Raw genomic sequence first — 19,860 nt, forward strand, 5'->3', positions numbered from 1 at the left:
AGTCGTATTTTTGAAAAAAAGTCGTATAATCCGAGGCTTGTAAACATATAATTTTCATTATTATCATTTAATATGTAATAATATTCTGATAAATTAAATTATTATTGATAATATTAATCTTTAATTTCTTTGTAACAAACAATTAAATACTCAATTTGGCGCGCGTTTAATTTTACTAGTATTTTAATAAAATTCTTCAAAAATATAATTATTTAAAACATTTTCTGAAATTTTGAATTCAAATAATGTGATTAAATCAGACTTGAAAAATGTTCTTTTTTGTAATGTAACTTTAAATTATTTTTGAAAATTTGTTCTGAAACTGAATGGTTTCAAAAGAAAACTTGTTGAAAATATTTATGTGAAACATTCTTATTAAGGAATTAATAAATTGATTTAATTTGAAATAAAAAATTGTTAATAATAATAATAAAATTAAATTTATTTTAAAAACTGAACTTTTTAGCCTTTTGTTATAATGTAAATTGAGTAAAATGACTTTTTTACCTTTAAAAGTCGATCCGAGGCCTCCAATTATAAAAATTTAAGACAATAATTTTTAGAAGCAAAAGTTTGAATTGAAAATTTCAAAAATTAGAATTTTAGTAGCATTTTTAGAAATTTGATATTTTTCCAGTACTTTTGATAAAATTCCCAGACCAATCTCATTTTCCCTTGACTTTTCCATTATTTCTCTGACCCATGGCAACCCTGATTAAGCATTTAAATAAAAATTTTTTTCGAAAATTTGAAGAGAAATTATTATGACAAATTTATCTATCGTTAATTAAAAAAAGTGAGCGAAAATGGTTTAGAATTGTTATCTCTAAATCAATTTGTCAACGGAATGTGTTTTTTTGACACAAATTATCTAGAGAATTTATTCCTGAGATTATTTTTCTCTTCTGATATAGAGAAAGTAAAAATAGAAGTGGGTAACATTGAAAATTAACATTTACAGTTATATTTGTCAGCTGGTAATTTAATCTTTATGTAGAGAATAATAATGGAATAGTAAACTTTATTTTTCAATATTTGTACTTTTTATAATGTATATCGTGAGAATCAAATAATCTTTCGAATTATTTTTCTCTACGTGGAAATAATTCTCATAAACCAGAGAAATATGCACTGTGTCAGGTTACTATAGAAAATAAAAAAAAATGAAGAAGTTGAGTACCCCCATCATATTCAGAACAGGCTCCACGTGTTTCATTGAAAACAATCAGTTCAGTTACTGACTAGCAGTTACGTTTATACGATATACTCAAGCAAGCTTTGGCTGTACATAAGGTACGTAACTAATAAAAGGCGGATGTCAATGGTATGAAAGAGAAAATAAAGTCATTGCTGCCAACTGTTATTATAGAATTATGTATACCATAACCTCCATAATATGATAAAATCAAATACATTCGTATTTTTTTAAAATTTTATCTTTAAATTAAAAATTTTATAAATGTTAATATATGTATGTGGCAACCAACTAAGCGCCTCTTTTACGATAATAGGGTTATCTGGGAATCAAAACATAATCTACAAAATAAGACTAAGTAAGATAAACATTTATAATTTATCAAATTTATTTCTATGTATATATAATATGCCTATTGCTACAGTGGATTCTTAAATTCACGTTTCTTATAGTACATATAAAAATTTTCATTCAGAATGTCGAGTTTGAATGAAATAAAAGAATTGTGGAAAATTGCAAATGCAGTTACCTTCGATGTTGATTCTACAGTTATTCAAGAAGAAGGAATTGACGAATTGGCAAAATTTTGTGGAAAAGGAAATGAAGTTTCCAATTTGTAAGTTAAATACTTTTATTTATAAAATTATTAATTTTATTTAAAATATTCACAACGTCAGAATTGAAAATATAATTAATTATTTTAATGAAAAATTCAATGCTAATAAAAGTTTAAATATTGTAATAATTAATAACAAAGTGTAAAAAAATATTTGTATCCCATAAAAATCATTAATTAAAATATTCATTATAAAGAATTTTATTAGATATAATTGTTTTTTATCCTAATTGTCATTGTTTGAATTAACATTTGTCATAATTTCTTTTTAAATAAATTTTTATGTACTGAATTTTTGTTTGACAACATTTTTATTTTACAGATTTTCTCTTTACCAAAATTTTTATTCAAAAAATTCTAATTTAACCAAATATTTAATTAACAGAATTTTAAGTGATTCCAATTTTTAAATGGCAGAATTTTCATTTGTCCAAAATTGCAACTAACCGACAAACAATCGATAGAAAAATTTCAACACGAATTTTTAAAATTAACCAATCAGAAATTATCAAGTAAATTGTGATGAATTCGCGCCGAATTCTTTCTGACGATAGTTTTTCGACCATTTGCAGTTTCAGACGACCTCCCAGATTTTTTAAAAATAAATGTTGAATTCTTTAAAGAAAAAAAATCACTATTAATTATAAAAATTTCTTGTTGAATATATTTTTAATCATTATTGGATTTTTTATTTTTTAAGTAATTCAAATTTTAATTAATTTAATAATAAAGGTAGATTATTTGATTCGTTTCTATTGTAAGTGAAATATTTTATCAAAAAGGAGTAAACAACAAATAATATGAATTTGCAAATTTACTGAAAATAATCAAAAATTTCAATTTTTCAAAAAAGATTGCTTATCTTTAATAAATAAAAAATGAATATAATTTTGAATGTGTTCTACAAATTTTTAGTGAAATTTAAACTTTATTTATTTATTTTTCACTGTTAGAATCTTATTTTAAGGTGTTAAAATAAATTCCGAAAAAATGAAAAATTTTAATTTTTTTAAGGGATCTTGTAACCCGTGTGAAAAAGTTCCCAATTTTTCCCAGTTTGTTCATTTTTTTTTTATTAACATAGGTATGTATTTTTATAAACTTTAATTATTATATTAGTTTTGCACATAAAAAAGAATTTTACATATATAGTACATTATAGTTATTATAACTTAATTAAGTAATCTTTAAAATTTTATTTGGAAATTTATCTTTAATTAAGTAAGAAAACTTGAAAATCTTAAGCATTACGAGCTGTAATGGTTCAAAAACAAGGTCATTTAGGGAATGTTCACAAATGATGTCACGCACTTTTTCAAGAATCTTGACCCCTACCCCCCTGTCACGCTATTTTACTATATTTTCTTATAGAAAAATTACATTGTCACGTTTGGCCAATATCCCCCCTCCCCCTCAGTGTGTGACATCATTTGTGAACGTTCACTTTTTAAGCATTTTTTTAACTTCTGATTTAAATATTCTTAAATCGCTCTTTTTTTATTCGATAAATACACGTTTCAAGGTAACTGGGTTTTTAAATAATGAAAAATATCTGTAAGTAACTTGATTATGTCAGCAGGCTTCACAGTGTTTCCCCTATTTTTCCTCTATTTTAAAAAATTCCCTTTTTTATGAATATTTACCGTTTTTCCCCTTTTATTCACTCATTTCCCCTATTTTATGTTGAAACTTGAATATTATTTAATAAATATTTATATTATATATATATATTATACAAATATTTAATAATATTTAATAAAAAACCAAATTTGAACCAAAATATTACAAGCCTCGGATTGGAAATTTTTTTTCATCAGAAAATTTATTAAATGGGACATTCTCTGTCAACGGGAGACCTCCCCCTGCCCAAAATAGGTTCAAGTATTTTAAGACATATGTATATAGAAATAAAAGCTTATCAACCCTACTTTCAAATGCCGTATGGCCTTTTTGAAAAAACCAATATGGCGGACCAATATGGCGGTTATAAGTGCTATAGGTCACTCAAAAAAAGTAGTTTATCGTGTTTTAAAATTAAAAAAGTCATCCTAGAACATCGGGAAAAGCATATTTTCGTGTAATTTTTATCGATAAACACGATTGTAATATTTATTTTACCGGAAAAAATTATCTGTAGTCCCTAACCTCAAAAAAAAACACGAAAAATGCAGTTTATTGTGTTTTACGCTTAAAAAAGTCATCCTAAAACATCGGGAAAAGCATATTTTCGTGTAACTTTTATCAATGAACACGAATCTAATATTTATGTTAACGGAAAAAATTATGTGACGTCCCTAACCTCAAAAGAAAACACAAAAAAGCCGTTTATTGTGTTTCACGCTTAAAAAAGTCATCATAAAACATCGGAAAAAGCATATTTTCGTGTAACTTTTATCGATGAACATAAATTTGATATTTATTTTGCCGGAAAAAATTATGCGTTGTTCGTAACCTAAAAAAAACATGAAAAACGGCAGTTTATCGTGTTTCACGCCTAACAAAGTCATAATAAAATATCGGAAAAATCATATTTTCGCTTAACTTTTATCAGTGAAGACGAATTTGGTATTTCTTTATCAGAAAAATGATACGTGTAGGCCATATCTTCAAAAAAATAACCAAGAAGCGGTTTTTCGCGTCTCATATTCACCCGAGTTTCTGGAAAGCTTATTTGTCATTTTCACTTTAAAAATATTAAATATTCGCATTGATGTTAAGAATCTATTTAATATTATTCAAATATTAGAAAAAATTAATTAAATGATTTAAATTTTTTATTATATTATTATTAATTTCATCAATAAAATAATCTTTATTATATTTTATCCCAGTCGAAAATCGTAAGTTTCCCTGAAGGGTTCACATGGCCTTCAGGTAACTGTTATGAAGGTTTCAAAAGCTTCATGGCAACTATTTATACATTAGACCTAAAATTCTGTGATATTTGCTTTCTGACTTCTTAACGGGAAGCTTTTTCTACAGCTTGTTGAATATCTGTGGACAGCTTCTAGCAAAAGGTCTACCAGTTTGCTTGGTGAATGCTTTCCTAATGCCTGGTTTAATGTGTAAGAAAGCAATTCTATTTGCTTTTCACAAGTTGCAAATTAATATGTAATTTAATTACCTTTTTTACACTTCCTGAAAACTAGAATAATTTCATTAAATTAAACTAAATCGAAAAATCATAAAAATTCTATAGTAATTTGTAAATCCGTTTTATACAATTAATAATTATTCTTTATATATTATATAAAAATTATTTTTCAAAGAAAACGTTTATTTTTAAACACTTAAATTATATACGAAAAAAATTATATATAACTTGAGCAAAATTTGGGGTTAGGAATATGAACACGGTGAAAACCTTTTATATTGAATAATGAATACAATTTCTTAAAAAAAGACAAAATATTTAATATTTAAAAAAAAAGATTATTATTTTTAAACTTGATATTTATGAATATTTTTTATAAATAATATATTCTTTATTCTTTTAGAATAAATTTAAAAAGACTGTGGAAATACCGAGTCTGACGTAAATAATTTTTCTTTAATTCTTCAATATTTAAATATAATAATCTAATACATAATATTTTTACGAGATAAATAAAGATGGAAAGAAAGGTTAAATTTAATTTTTGATCATTGTCATTTTTCCGCTGTTTCCTGAAACATCCATGACGCTTCATTTAATTTTCGCCACCTGAACGCTTTCTTTTTATATATGCAAAATCCTGCAACTCTTTGATAACTCTCTCAAAGCTACTTGAATGCTTTGTTTAAAACGTACAAAATTTGTTATTTTCAAGCTTTCCGTGGAAGCGAAAAATCGGCCATAACAGGCTTCCTGAAAGTTTTCTATAGCTAGTTATCTACTGTCTCACAATTCTCTAATGGTTATCTCAATACTTCAAAACAACTTTTTGTTCAGCTTAACATAGCGTAGGATTTTCGACTGGGATTTTACAGATGTTTAAGAATGTTAAATATAATTTATTAATTAAATAATGTTTATGCAAATCTTTTATTCTGTTTAAAAAAATTCATTAAATTAAATTAATTTCATAATTTTTTTTATTCGAATTTATATCTAACTTCTTTTTCTATTATTTCCAGAAATTCAATTTAGGTATATACTTTTAATTTTATTTCTCAATATAATTTTATTTTTAATATTTATTAATTTATAATTTTCCAAATAATTTATAACAATTTTATAATTAAACTTTTGACTATTAAAATACCATTTCAATACCAACCTAAAAATTTGAAATTAAGGCGGTCTCAAATGGAGTAACTTGAAGATTGTTATTTACTCAATTTGATACCAATCTCAAAATGATGTTAATCAATAAAACTTTTATGATATTATGCTATTCATAATGTTTCGTAATGACTTTGCTAAGCATGCAATACGATAAACTGATTAATCCGTGTTTTTTTAGGTTAGGGACGACATATAATTTTTTCCGATAAAATAAATATTACAATCGTGTTTATCGATAAAAATTACACGAAAATATGCTTTTCCCGATGTTCTAGGATGACTTTTTTAATTTTAAAACACGATAAACTACTTTTTTTGAGTGACCTATAGCACTTATAACCGCCATATTGGTTTTTTCAAAAAGGCCATACGGCATTTGAAAGTAGGGTTAATTTTTTTTTATTTCTATATATATATGGGACGTTCTTTGTCAACCGGACCACCCCATCTCTCCATAATTGGTTTAATTTAAAAAAATTTTATCATATTGGAAAAATTAGCTTGGAATGTCTACTTTTTAATCCCGTTGGGCGCTTTTTGAAATTCAAAATGGCGACTTAAATATGGCGCCTAAACGACATAAAAAACACAAAAAATCCACTAATATGATCTATATTATTGTTTAAAGCTTCACATATGACGATAAAAATAACCACAACATAGTTTACTTACAAACTGATAACGTATCTCCATTCAAAATTAAAAAATTCAAAATGGCGGATTAAATATGGCGGATAAAATTAAAAATTGAGCTAGACTCGTGAAAATTACTACTTGGGGATTTTCGAGGTCGCTGATTACGAATCCGGTGTTAGTTTTCAAAAATTCAAAATGGCGGATCTAATATGGCGGACAAAAATTGAACAAATGGAGCTAATTTCGTAAAAATGTCTACATAGGGGTTTTTTTGGTCGCTGATTACAAATCCGATGTCAGTTTTAAAAAAATTTTAAATGGTTGATGACAAATCTCTATTTAAAATTCAAAATGGCGGATAGAATTAAAAAATTAAGCTAGTCTTGTGATTATTAATTAAATAATCCTCACATAATTTCCATAAAAAGTTATCTGGCGTTGTATTTGATAAGTTCAAATGGCACCTTTTTACGTTCAATATAAAAAAGTTAGATCAATTTTTTATATTTTGGTCCACCATTTTATATTCACAATTTGATTTTTTAAAAAGTAACGATGAATTCGTAAAGATTGTCCTGAAAAACCCTTAGGTAGACATTTTAACGAGTTTAGCTCAATTTTTTGGATTTGTGGTCAGCCATTTAGAATTTTTAAAAAGTAACCGCAGATTCGTAATCAGTGACCCCGAAAACACCCGAGTAAACAATTTCACGAGTTTAACTTAATTATTTAAATTTTGGGCTACTATTTTAAGTCTGCCATTTTAAATTTTTTAAATCTAACAACGGATTTGTAATCAGCGACCCCAAAAAACCCCGAGTAACAAGTTTCAGGCGAATCTAAAGGATTTTTTAATTTTTGTCCATCATATTGGATCCGCCATTTTGAATTTTTGGAAATTAATACCGGATTCGTAATCAGCGACCCCAAAAACCCCCGTGTAACAAGTTTCAATCAAATCTACAGGATTTTTCAATTTTTTGTCCGTCATATTGAATCCGCCATTTTGAATTTTTGAAAACTAACACCGGATTCGTAATCAGCGACCTCGAAAACCCCCAAGTAGTAATTTTCACGAGTCTAGCTCAATTTTTAATTTTATCCGCCATATTTAATCCGCCATTTTGAATTTCTGAATTTTGAATGGAGATACGTTATCAGTTTGTAAGTAAACTATGTTGTGGTTATTTTTATCGTCATATGTGAAGCTTTAAACAATAATATAGATCATATTAGTGGATTTTTTGTGTTTTTTATGTCGTTTAGGCGCCATATTTAAGTCGCCATTTTGAATTTCAAAAAGCGCCCAACGGGATTAAAAAGTAGACATTCCAAGCTAATTTTTCCAATATGATAAAATTTTTTTAAATTAAACCAATTATGGAGAGATGGGGTGGTCCGGTTGACAAAGAACGTCCCATATGTGTTTTTTTTAAATTTTTAATTTAATTTAAATAAATTTAAAATTTCAGTTTCTTTGAAAAATACGAATAAAATTAAGTTTTGTATATTTTACAAGACGGTTTGATAAAATAAAAAATTTCTTTTTGTATTTTTCAAGAAAAAAATTAGTTTAGAAGTAATTTTCATTTTGTGAAAAATTAATTTTAAAATAAGTTTAAAAAATCGGACAAGTGCGAGTTACACTCGCACTGAAATCGAGGGTTCCGTACTCGAAGCGAACTTATTTGGTATAAAAACAAATGTTTAAAAAATATGTGTTGTATGACAACTATTATAAGTGATACAAAAAGGAACAATTTTGTAAAATTCAAGAAAATTGTTCCTCTTCGTATCACTTATATTAGTTGTCATACAACACATATTTTTTAAACATTTGTTTTTATACCAAATAAGTTCGCTTCGAGTACGGAACCCTCGATTTCAGTGCGAGTGTAACTCGCACTTGTCCGATTTTATTTTTTAAAAAATATTTTACTAAAAAAATATAAGAAACATAATTTTATTTCAACTCGCAATATTTTTATTGTATTTACATTTTAAAAATATATTGAATATTAAATTTTATCTTTCTAAGTCAAAAAGAGATAAAACTTAAGATATTGATATAAGGCTAGTAGCTGCTTGTCAAGGAAAAATCGAAAGTTATCTAAAAAATGAAATTTGTTTATTAATTCCAGAAAAATCAACTCCAATCATCCTCGCTATATTTTTTTTGTAATCTACACGTAAAAATACGTCAAAATATATAAATTTGAATCACTGTAGAAAAACTTTTTTCGTTTTTTGCGGAAAAATACATTTTTTTCTGAAATTTATCATTTTTCTTCAAAAATTTGATAAAAATTGATCATCAACTCCAATCGCGCTTACATTTTTTCCCTGTATTTTTCACGCAAAAATTGAGTTTTACAGCAAGTATGAACAGTCTGGATTGAATATTGTGTGCGCTAGGGAGAATAAATCATTTTTTTCGAAATTTTTGATTTTTCCTTGACAACGCTATGTAAATTAATCCGAATCAAGTTCGCTATAATTTTCCTGTAATTTTCACGTAAAAATACGTAAGTGTGTCAAATTTGAGCTCTTTATGTCAAAAGATATGGCCGCTAGGGGGGGGGTACATACTCATTTTTAGGTATTTTTCGTAAAAATTCATGGTTTTTCCTTGACAACGCTATGATAATCAACTCCAATCATGCTCGCTATATTTTTTTTGTAATCTACACGTAAAAATACGTTAAAATATATAAATTTAATTTCCTTTAAATAAAATTTTGTTCGTTTTTGGTGGAAAAATACATTTTTTTCCTAAAATTGTCATTTTTTCTTGAAAAACTTGATAAAAAGTTAATCATCAACTCTAATCGTGACCGCTTTTTTTCCCCTGTATTTTTCCCGTAAAAATACATTTGTATACTAAATATGATCTGTCTGGGTTGAATATTGTGTGCGCTAGGGAGAATAAATTATTTTTTTCGAAATTTTTGATTTTTCCTTGACAACGCTATGTAAATTGATCCGAATCAAGTTCGCTATAATTTTCCTGTAATTTTCACGTAAAAATACGTAAGTGTGTCAAATTTGAGCTCTTTATGTCAAAAGATGTGGCCGCTAGGGGGGGGGGTACATAGTCATTTTTAGGCATTTTTCGTAAAAATTCATGGTTTTTCCTTGACAACGCTATGTTAATCAATTCCAATCAAGTTCGCTATAATTTTCCTGTAATCTACACGCGAAAATACATATGTGTACTAATTTTCAGCCCTCCAGATAAATTTATGTGGCCGCTAGGGGGGGGGTACACGATTTCAAAAAAACCGATATTAATAGGGTTCCGAACCGAGTACGGAACCCTAAAAATAAAAAGCGTTTATTTCGAAAGATTTTTTTGTGCTCTTTCGAATGGTGAAATTTTTTTTTTTAAATTCAAAATTTACCCCTTTTTTTGAAAATCAAAAATATTTTTTATTTTTTCTTTCAAAAACTTTTTTTTTTTTCTTTTTTTTACCCTCAAAATGAAGTTTAAGATATATACTTTCAATACCAAAAAAAAATAGAATGACGTTTCGTTTTGTTTTCCAGATATTAATTAATTAATGTTTATAACAAATGGAATATTTTACAAACAAATAAAGTTACCGTAATTCTGAAATTATCAATGAAAAGTTAACGTAATTCCGCATCAAACGAGCCCTATGTGAAATATTTTGGATAAGTAGATTGTTAATAAACAATTAGTTAACATTGCAATTGTTTATTAAAAATCTACTTATCCAAAATACTTCATATAGGGCTCGTTGGATACGGAATTACCTTAACTTTCAATTGGTAAGTTCAGAATTACCATAATTTTATTTGTTTGTAAAATTGTAACATTTAAGGTCATAAAATTTTCGTCTTGATCTTGAAGTACTTTTTCATTTAAAACATGTCCTTTTAAAAAATTCAATATGGCGGACAATATATGAAACATTATATGGCTAAAAAATTGAAAATTAAAATGTTATAAAAATATCAAAAGATGTTATCAAATTATCTGTAAATTAAGCACCAGTAATGCTAAAGTACTATACAAAATGAAAATATGTGACGCTCCACGAGAGAAGGGACCTATCCCCGAAATAACATTAGGCTCAGTTTTCCGTGCACCGTACATGAAAACTAAGCCTAATATTATTTCGGAGATAGGTCCCTTCTTTCGTGGAGCGTTACATATATTGACAGTTTTAAAAAATTCAAAATGCCGGAAAAAATTTAAAAATTGATTGAATTCGCTTGAAACTTGTTATTCGGATGTTTTCGGTCTCGCTGAATACGAATTCGAAGTCCGTTTTTCAAAATGCAAAATGGCAGATCCAATATGGCGAAAAACTCACAAATTAATTAAATTCGCTTAAGAATTTTGTAAAATGCAATGATTTTTTATTTCAAAAATTGGCAACCATATTGGCTTTGCCATTTTGACTTTTGAAAAACTGACGTCGAAGTTGTATTCAACGAGCCCAAAAAACCCCCGAGTAAAAAGTTTCAAGCGAATTGAATTAATTTTTAATCTTTTCCACCATTTTGAATTTGGTAAAACAGACTTCATATTCGAAATTAGCGACTTCCAAAAACCTCCGAGGAACGAATTTTAAGTAAGTTTTGATGAATTTTAAAAATTAGCTCAAAACTTTCGCCATATTAGATCAGCCATTTTGAATTTTTAAAAAACAATTGCAGATTAAATGCTTCTAATCAAAAGTTCTTAAATATTGTCACACTTTTTATAAAAATTCCTCATTCTGTAACAATCACTAAAGCCCCCCGAGTAATAAGTTTTTAAGCAAATGAAATTGATTTTTAACATAAAAACAATTAATTTTTAACATAAAATTAAATCTTCTGGTAGGTATACAATTACCTCGATCAATAATATATTTGTAATATAATTTTAAATTTTGTCTATTTGCAGAACGAAACAAGCAATGCAAGGATGCATGACATTTGATCAGTCCTTAAATGTGAGGTTAAACATCATAAAACCTACTAAGACTCAAATAATGAAATTCTTGGATGAACATCCGCCAAAGCTTACACCAGGAATCAGGTATAAATATTTTAATTAATCACTACTTTATGTAAATTATGATAAGCGAATGAAGAAACAAAAAAAAATTATGAAATCGAAATGTAATTTCATAGGTAATATAATTTTAAAAATTGTGTTCAAATTTCAAGTCCTTTGATTGAGAAAAAATTACGATGCTTCCCTACTGTTAAAACTCACATGGGATTCCACATGAAACTTCTTGTAGGATCCGATATGGAAATCCATGAAGGTTCTCTTATAAAATCAGGCCGAAATTTCGGGCAAGATTTGGTGTAAGAATCCACATGGAATCCCTTATGTGTTCACCCTCACAACAAAAGGATATCCTCAAGATATCCTAAACTAATGTAGGATATCCTGAAAACGTCCATAGGATATCCTCAGAACATCCTAACCGCCGTTACGTAGGATATTTTTGGGATATCCTGGGGGATATTCTGAGGATATTCTAGGGATATCCTTGGGACGTTCTAAGGATATGTCCTAGGGACATCCTTAGATATCCCTGAGATATCCCTGGGATATCCCAGTGTTGCCAAGTTAGTGGTTTTCCAACTAAATTTAGTAAGATTTTGGTCCTTCAGTAACATTTTTAGTGAGAGAAATATTTTAGTAGGAAATTTAGTATCTTTTTTATTCTTTCGTGGTTTTTTTTAGTGTTTTTACCTATATGTCATTTTTTCTACGTAAATTGTATCTGAAGTATTAAAAGTGTGGTCACTAAGTTTAAACTATTCAAGTGAATTTGACATTGAACCATATTAAATTTTATTAAACGATTCTCTAAGTTTAAATAACTTTTGCATAATTAGTGTCAAAAATTTTAAATTTTGCGTTGAGTTAAAAATTTTTACGTTTTCTATTTATTTATTTTTATTTTTCTAGTGAAAATTAGGAAAAGAAATTTTTAGTGGAAAAAATTTACTTTTAGTGGAAAATATCTATCGATCTAGGGGAAAAGCGCCATAGGCATCTGACAACACTGGGATATCCTAACCGCCGCTACTTTGAATATCCTTAAAGTATCCTTAGGATATCCCTGGGGTATTCATAGGATATCCAAGGGATGTTTTTGGAATATCCTAGGATATCTGGTGCTGTGAGGGCATATGTAGGATTTCCTATTAGATCCTATATGGTATCTTATGTGAAATCCTTTATGGGAATCGACATTGTCGATTCCGAATTTCTGATTTTGGAAGAGAACAATCCATTCATAGTGGGTAATTTATACCTTTATAAAATATCAAAAAGCATCCTAATAAAGGCTTTTTCAATTTTCAAGATTAAATTTCTCGGATATTTAAAAAGGGGAGCAGCTAGAATTTTCGGCAAAATTGCATTTAATTATTATTTCCGATGTGCTTAAAAAGGTGCAATCCTAATTTTAAGATACCACATTCATGACTTTTACATTTGATAAGGAGAGATGTGTGTAATATGTCAAGAATATTTTCCCAAAGTTTTGAGATAATTTTGTAAAACTCTAGGAATGAGAGAGTATTTTCGAATACGACTTTTATTCGACCGTCACCTAGTGCAATTGATTTTTAATTACTTAGTCCGCCATATTGGATCAGATATTTATAATTCTGAAAAACAGTCACCAGATATTCATAATCAGCGACTCCAAAAACCCAAGACTAAAGATTTTCAAACAAATCCAATAAAATAAAAAAAAGACAATTCGACCTTTATATCATTTAACTTTAAATGTTGTTTTCTCAAAACTATTTTTTTGAAGTCGTTAGCCACGATTTCTCAAAAACTAGTTCACGGATTTTTTTTGAAATTTGGTACTCTTCTTCTAGATAGTATTGACTAGTGATTGAACGAAGAATTTTTTTCTGTTGATTGCAACCGATTTTACATTGTCTAAATAGTCCTAAAAATCGTAAATTGTGACAAAAAACTACTACTAAAAAATATTTAGGTTTTTTATTTTTAATAAAGCAGTCATTATAGATATCGTGGCTACCGCAAAATCATTTATTTTGGAAGAGGTCTCAGAAAATGTGTTGCCATTGGCATAATTTTTAATATTTATTAACGAAAATTTTATAACATTATTTTACACTATACTTTAAAGTAACTAAAAGATAAAATAAAATAATTTTTTTTATATGGAAAAAAATTATAAAAAGTCTTACATTTTTTGGCCTTTTTGACCCATGTAACCCCTTAAATCGATTCTCAATTTTTTTGTCTATACCCGTGAATTATCTTTATTCGTTTTACCCAATCAGAAATGGAACAATCTGCACCTCTCAAGTTTGAAAGACTTGACTTAGTAGATTTTGTTGTTCTGAAATTTCCTTATATTAAAATATAAAAGAAAGCTCTTACCAGTTTAAAACTGTTCAGATAAAAGAGACAGAAACACGCATTTACTTGGCTTATATAGTTGCCCCTTAATTTTCTGGAGTAAGTAAAATTAAAAATGTGCGAGTGTGTGAGTAAGAAATTTCAAATTTATTGAGCGAAAATCCGCGAGTTTCCCTCACCACTTTACGCAGGGCGCTTCTCCCATGTATTTCTTACCGCCAATTTCTCCCTCTATTTGGATTTTTCGCGGCGTCTATTTTCGGATAGCCAATTATATTTAAATTATTTTCTAAGGACAGAGATATTTTTCTCTCTCTAATTCCGTTTCTAACGCTCGCCAAGAACAATGCCATTGTCTACCTGTCAATCATTTTTCTCTAACTGATTTTCATTTTCTAAAATCTTTAATTTCTCAAAAAATAATAATTTTAAAATTATTTAACTTTTACCATTAATTTTTAAATAATTTTTACTTTAATGTAACATATAATTTTATTTAATTATTATTAATTTCAGCAATTTTTAAAATAATTTTTATTATTTTATTTTCTACATATTTTAAAGAAAAAATATAAAATAAATTTATTCTTTAAATAATAATCTATAAAATTCTTTATTTATAAAAAAAATCTTTAAATTTAAATTAAATTAATAATTCTCTTAATTCGTATTTATATCTACCTTCTCTTTCTATTAATTATTTTTTCTGTTTATATTTTCATTGTGTTATCTATAGATATCTTCTCTCTCTTTCTATTATTTTCAGGAATTCAATTTATCTAGTTTTAATTTCATTTCTTTGTGTAATTTTATTTTTAATATTTATTAATTTAGAATTTTTAGATAATTTATGATTATTTTATAATAAAATTTTTGACTATTGAAATACCATTTTAAAATTCTCAAATCGACAAATCACGCTTCGCGTCTGCCTCATACTCATGGTTTAGAAAAAAGGGAGAAATCCAAGTTCCCGAATGTAGTACCGTATTATATACACTGAAAAAAATGTTGCCGAGAAATTCAACTACCATTGGGTAGTTGACGAGAAAGTAGTTAAAATAACTACTTTTTTAGTTAATCTAATCATGTTCATGTAGTTGAGGTAACTATTTTTAAGAAGTTAATAAGTAATAGTTGTTTTTACGTAAATATGTAGTTAAAGTACAACTACAGGTCGGTAGTAAAATTAACTTTCTTAAGGTAGTAAAAACAAGTGGAATTGTAGTCAACTCAAAATTTGAAGAGTAGTAAATTCAACTACTATTCACCAGGTATATGAAATGTAGTAAAAGGAATTATTTTCTTTAATTAATATAACTGCTTTTTGAGTAGTAAATTTTTTATTAATTTCTATGATTTTATAGGCTTGAATAAAATTTCATGTTGTAGAATCAACAAATCCTTTGTGATTAAAACTACTACTTTAAGTAAGAATTTTTTACTATTTTAATTAATTCAATAAGCTTAAAAAACGTTTTTGATGTAAAATTTACAAATCATTTATACATTTATACATTTACTCCCAATCGAAAATCCAAAACTTCTTTAGAGTGTCCGGAAAGCCTTTGGGAAGTGTAAATTAAGCGAAAGCAGGTTTATTGGTTAGAAAAGAGTGCGTCATTTGAAGTGACAAACTTTTGACCAATGAGCGCACGAAAAACAAAACCTCAAATTACTCTAATGACAAAACAATGGAAGCGTTTAGAAAGCGAAAAATCGGACATAACATGCTTCCTGATAGCTTTCCCACTGCTATTTAACTACTTCTTAGCAGCTATCCTAACGCTTTAAATGGGCTTTTTACGCAACCCTACTGAAAATCCCTGTATAAGATCTTGTACAACTTCCTGTACAGGATCAGCAACTGAACTTGTACAAGTTCTGACCAGTTCCTGTACAGGAAAATGCATACGAATTTGGAACAAGTTCATGTGTGAGATCTTGTGCAAGATCTTGTACAAGAAAGATACTTGTACAAGAAAATGTACATGATCTTGTACAATTTTATGTATAAGTACTTGTACATGAACACGTTCATGTTCTTGCACATGAAATAGTTGTAAAATTTTTTTTTTTAATAAAATTTGAGATTTTGATAATTTTTAACCACTAAGATTCGTAACTCATGCATGCTAAAAACTATTGCGCAGCTGTAAAGGTTAAAGTAAACTATTGCGCAGCCTTTGAAGTTTTTAATTTTTAGTAAAGAAAAACATGAATTAACATGTGCAAGAACATGGACGTGTTCATGTACAAGTACTTATACATGAAATTGTACATGAACATTTTCTTGTGCAAGCATCTTTCTTGTACAAGATCTTGCACCAGATCTTGTACAAGATCTCACACATGAACTTGTTCCAAATTCGTATGCATTTTCCTGTACAGGAACTGGTCAGAACTTGTACAAGTTCAGTTGCTGATCCTGTACAGGAAGTTGTACAAGATTTTATACAGGGATTTTCAGTAGGGAACTTCATAAAGCGTAGGATTTTTAACTGGGCTACTTTCAGTAGTAGCTTTTACTACTTAAATTGGTTCAATAGGCTTTAAGAACATTTATGTGGTAGAATTAAAAAATCCTTTGCAATTAAAATTATCACTTTAAGTAGTAGATTTTACTACACTATGCAATTAAACAACTTATAATATAATTAAAGGATGAAAAATTTACAAGTCAAAACTTAAAAAGGATAGTTATAGCAACTAATAAAAGTAGTAAAAATGACTACTTTAAATAGTTAAATTACCAATTGGACTACCAGAAAGTAGTCTTCGAGTAGTTTGCAGATTGTCGTAGCGAGCGTGCATGGTTAGTCGGTTAAGGTATCGGATAGCGAGAGTTAGGGTCGAGGGTTCAATTCCCGTCGGTTAGAAATTTTCTCTGTTAGGTACATAATGGTTAGGGCATAAAATAAGCGTCAGTATAGGAGAGAGGATGAAAAAGTCAATTCTACTGATAATAAACAATTATAAATAAAAAATAATTTTATTTTCCTATTTTAAGTAGTAAAATCTACTACTTAAAGTAGTAGTTTCAATTGCAAAAGATTTATTAATTCTACGAAAAAATGTTCTTAAAGCCTATTGAACCACTTTCAGTTGTAAAGTTTACTACTTAAAGTAGTAGTTTCAATTGCAAAATATTTATTAAATATACCAAAAAAATGTTCTTAAAGCCTATTGAACCACTTTAAGTAGTAAAATCTACTACTTACATCTTGAGTTGTTTTAACATTTTTAAATTGAGTTAATACAATCACAAAATGTCATTCTACCAATTACATTTTTAATTGGTTTAATTATTTTTATATAGTTAATAGAATCGTTTAAATTCAGTTGAGGACCTATTGTACTACTCAGAGTAGTTAAAAAGTAGTAAAATAATGTACAAAATTAGTAGTCGCAGTCTGACCAAAATCATAATAAGAAAGGAGTCCGAATTAGTCGGAAATATGTGTGTAACGAATCCGAATTGAGTCAGAGGTCTAAAATTTTAATTGAAAATATGTACACTAGAGTCTCCGAAGAGAGGACAGGAAGAGTCTTGGACTTCTCTACGGAATTCGTCCTTGACGCCGAAAATTGTAAACACTCCAGGGCCGTATATCGTATCACAGAGATGTGTTTTTTTAACAGAATACATTCTATTACATACATAAAACACTGCGCGAGAAAGGTACACTAAAAACAAACGCTCCTGAGTTCACGTTCCTCTTTCTGATCCCGCCCATCTCTTCCCCCCTCACTCCTTACCGCGCCGCGTCACTACTTAGTCCTCTCTTCAGAAGTCCTCTCTTGGGAGACTCCAGTGTATGTATAAATCTTGTTTGATTGTTAAAATTATCATTATTTTATTATTATTTATTATCACCCCACATAGCACCCAAAATTCCCTGAAACTTGACAGAACTGGCGAGGTTAGGAAACTTCAGTGGCAAGGTTCATACAAGTTTGTGTCGATGTTTAAATGTCCACACGAGAAGAATATTCACACGAAACTTTGAGGAAATATTACACATAAATATTCACGTGCAATGTTCAGTCAATGTTGTGTGAATATTGAAATTACATTTTCGCCTAGTTATAAAAATTTCATTTACTAATATAATAAGTATAGGTGAATATTGACACAACATTGACTGAACATTGCACGTGAATATTTATGTGTAATATTTCCTCAAAGTTTCGTGTAAATATTCTTTTCATGTGGACATTTAAACATCGACACAAACTTGTATGAACCTTGACACTGAAGTTTCCTAACCTCGCCATGTGAGGTTCTGTCAAGTTTCAGGGAATTTTGGGTGCTGTGTGGAACAACAATGAAGATTTTGTACATTCAAATTCCGGATTTTTCCGGAATCATTTCGGATTAAGATGATGCACTATATTAAGTCCGGATTGTTGCTGACTAATACCGAATTTCTTATTTACAAACACTGGATTATTCCGGCCTTATTTTAGGTTAAATTATTTAATCGACCTGGAATCGAATTGTTACGTTTTGATTTCATATAAATTTCGGACAACTTTGGTCTTATCTCATACCGTGGATGTCCCAGTTACCGTCCACCTAAGACCTAGTTTCCGTCCAGTTTAATTTTCAAAATAACATTTATAAAAAAATTATTTTCTTTTATTTGTTTACTTAAACTAATAAGTCGATTGTGTGCCAAAAGGAATAAATTATTGTTAAAAAATAATTTAAATTACTATACGAGATATTTGTAAAATGGACGGAAACTGGGACATGGACGGTAACTGGTACATCCACGGTATTTGTCTTTTTGTGCGCACTAATTTCGTAATATTTCATATCATTATCATAGAAATTAGTCTAGTATAATCCGACATTCTGTATATATTAAATTTGCAACAATCTGAATTTAGTTAGGTTTTGCTGCTTTGATTACAGTTAGTTACTGCACCGCCAGGTGCAGTTTTCTTACAGTTGAGATGGGTCACAAGTTCTATAAAAACTGTTGACTGTCGGCGTAAAAGAGATGCACGGTGAGCTTGGATGAAGTTCAACTCAAAAGTTAATGAACATAGCCATTTTCTTTTGGATATGCTTTGGGGAGTTCTTTTGGTTATTTTAAGACCAAAATGAAAATAATCGATGGAAGGAAATTAAAATTATCTTGATTTTTAACTTTTTTAATAGTGATTTTAAATAATTTATCAAAAATAAAACTTTATTTAAATTTTTTTCTTAATGCAAAACATGTATTTTGATATTAATAAAGAATTTCTTCAAGAATTAGTCGATTAAAATATTTTAAAATATTAATTTTTTTAAAAATTGATGAAAAACATGGCTTTTTTACGGTTTTTTGAAAATAAAACTTCTATTATGCATTTCACACTAAAATCGTAAAGAGTTGAATTAAAGTACATAAAATTTTCTGTAAAACGAAACAAAATAGACTATTTTACGTTTTATCGTTTTATAAATATGACAGTTTAAACTTAATATTTGATGTAGAATTCTAATTTAGGAGGCCAATTTCAAATTTTTTCTTTAATGCCCTAAATATAAAAAATACAATATAATATGTTTAAAGGGATTTATTTTTGAACAATTTCACATAGATGAAATTAATGGAAATCTGGTAGCCTGAAACTTATAGGATTTTGAATTTAAGAAAACTGGTGGTTTCCATGATAACAAATAATTGTTTATTTCAAATTTTGTTATTTGACATGAAAGTGAACTTTTTCTTTCTATTTTGTTTTGTTTTACAGAAAATTTTATGTAC

General features: G+C 27.9%; 1 protein-coding gene across 6 annotated transcripts in view; it reads left to right on the forward strand.

Moving 5' to 3' along the window:
* Positions 1-1,000: 1,000 nt before the first annotated feature.
* Positions 1,001-19,860, forward strand: part of LOC127289488 (phosphoserine phosphatase) — a 41,955-nt gene continuing 23,095 nt past the window's right edge. The window contains exons 1-4 of one of the 6 annotated variants that reach the window (XM_051317451.1): positions 1,001-1,293; positions 1,512-1,553; positions 1,648-1,811; positions 11,633-11,767. In XM_051317451.1, the coding sequence (XP_051173408.1) occupies positions 1,672-1,811; positions 11,633-11,767 (275 nt within the window). In that variant the 5' untranslated portion in view covers positions 1,001-1,293; positions 1,512-1,553; positions 1,648-1,671. The other 5 variants (XM_051317452.1, XM_051317454.1, XM_051317453.1 and 2 more) reach the window with 5 other exon arrangements.

This window comes from Leptopilina boulardi, unplaced genomic scaffold (genome assembly GCF_019393585.1).
Source record: "Leptopilina boulardi isolate dan_hultmark-lab unplaced genomic scaffold, ZJU_Lbou_2.1 LbouV2_41, whole genome shotgun sequence".
NCBI lineage: Eukaryota > Metazoa > Arthropoda > Insecta > Hymenoptera > Figitidae > Leptopilina > Leptopilina boulardi.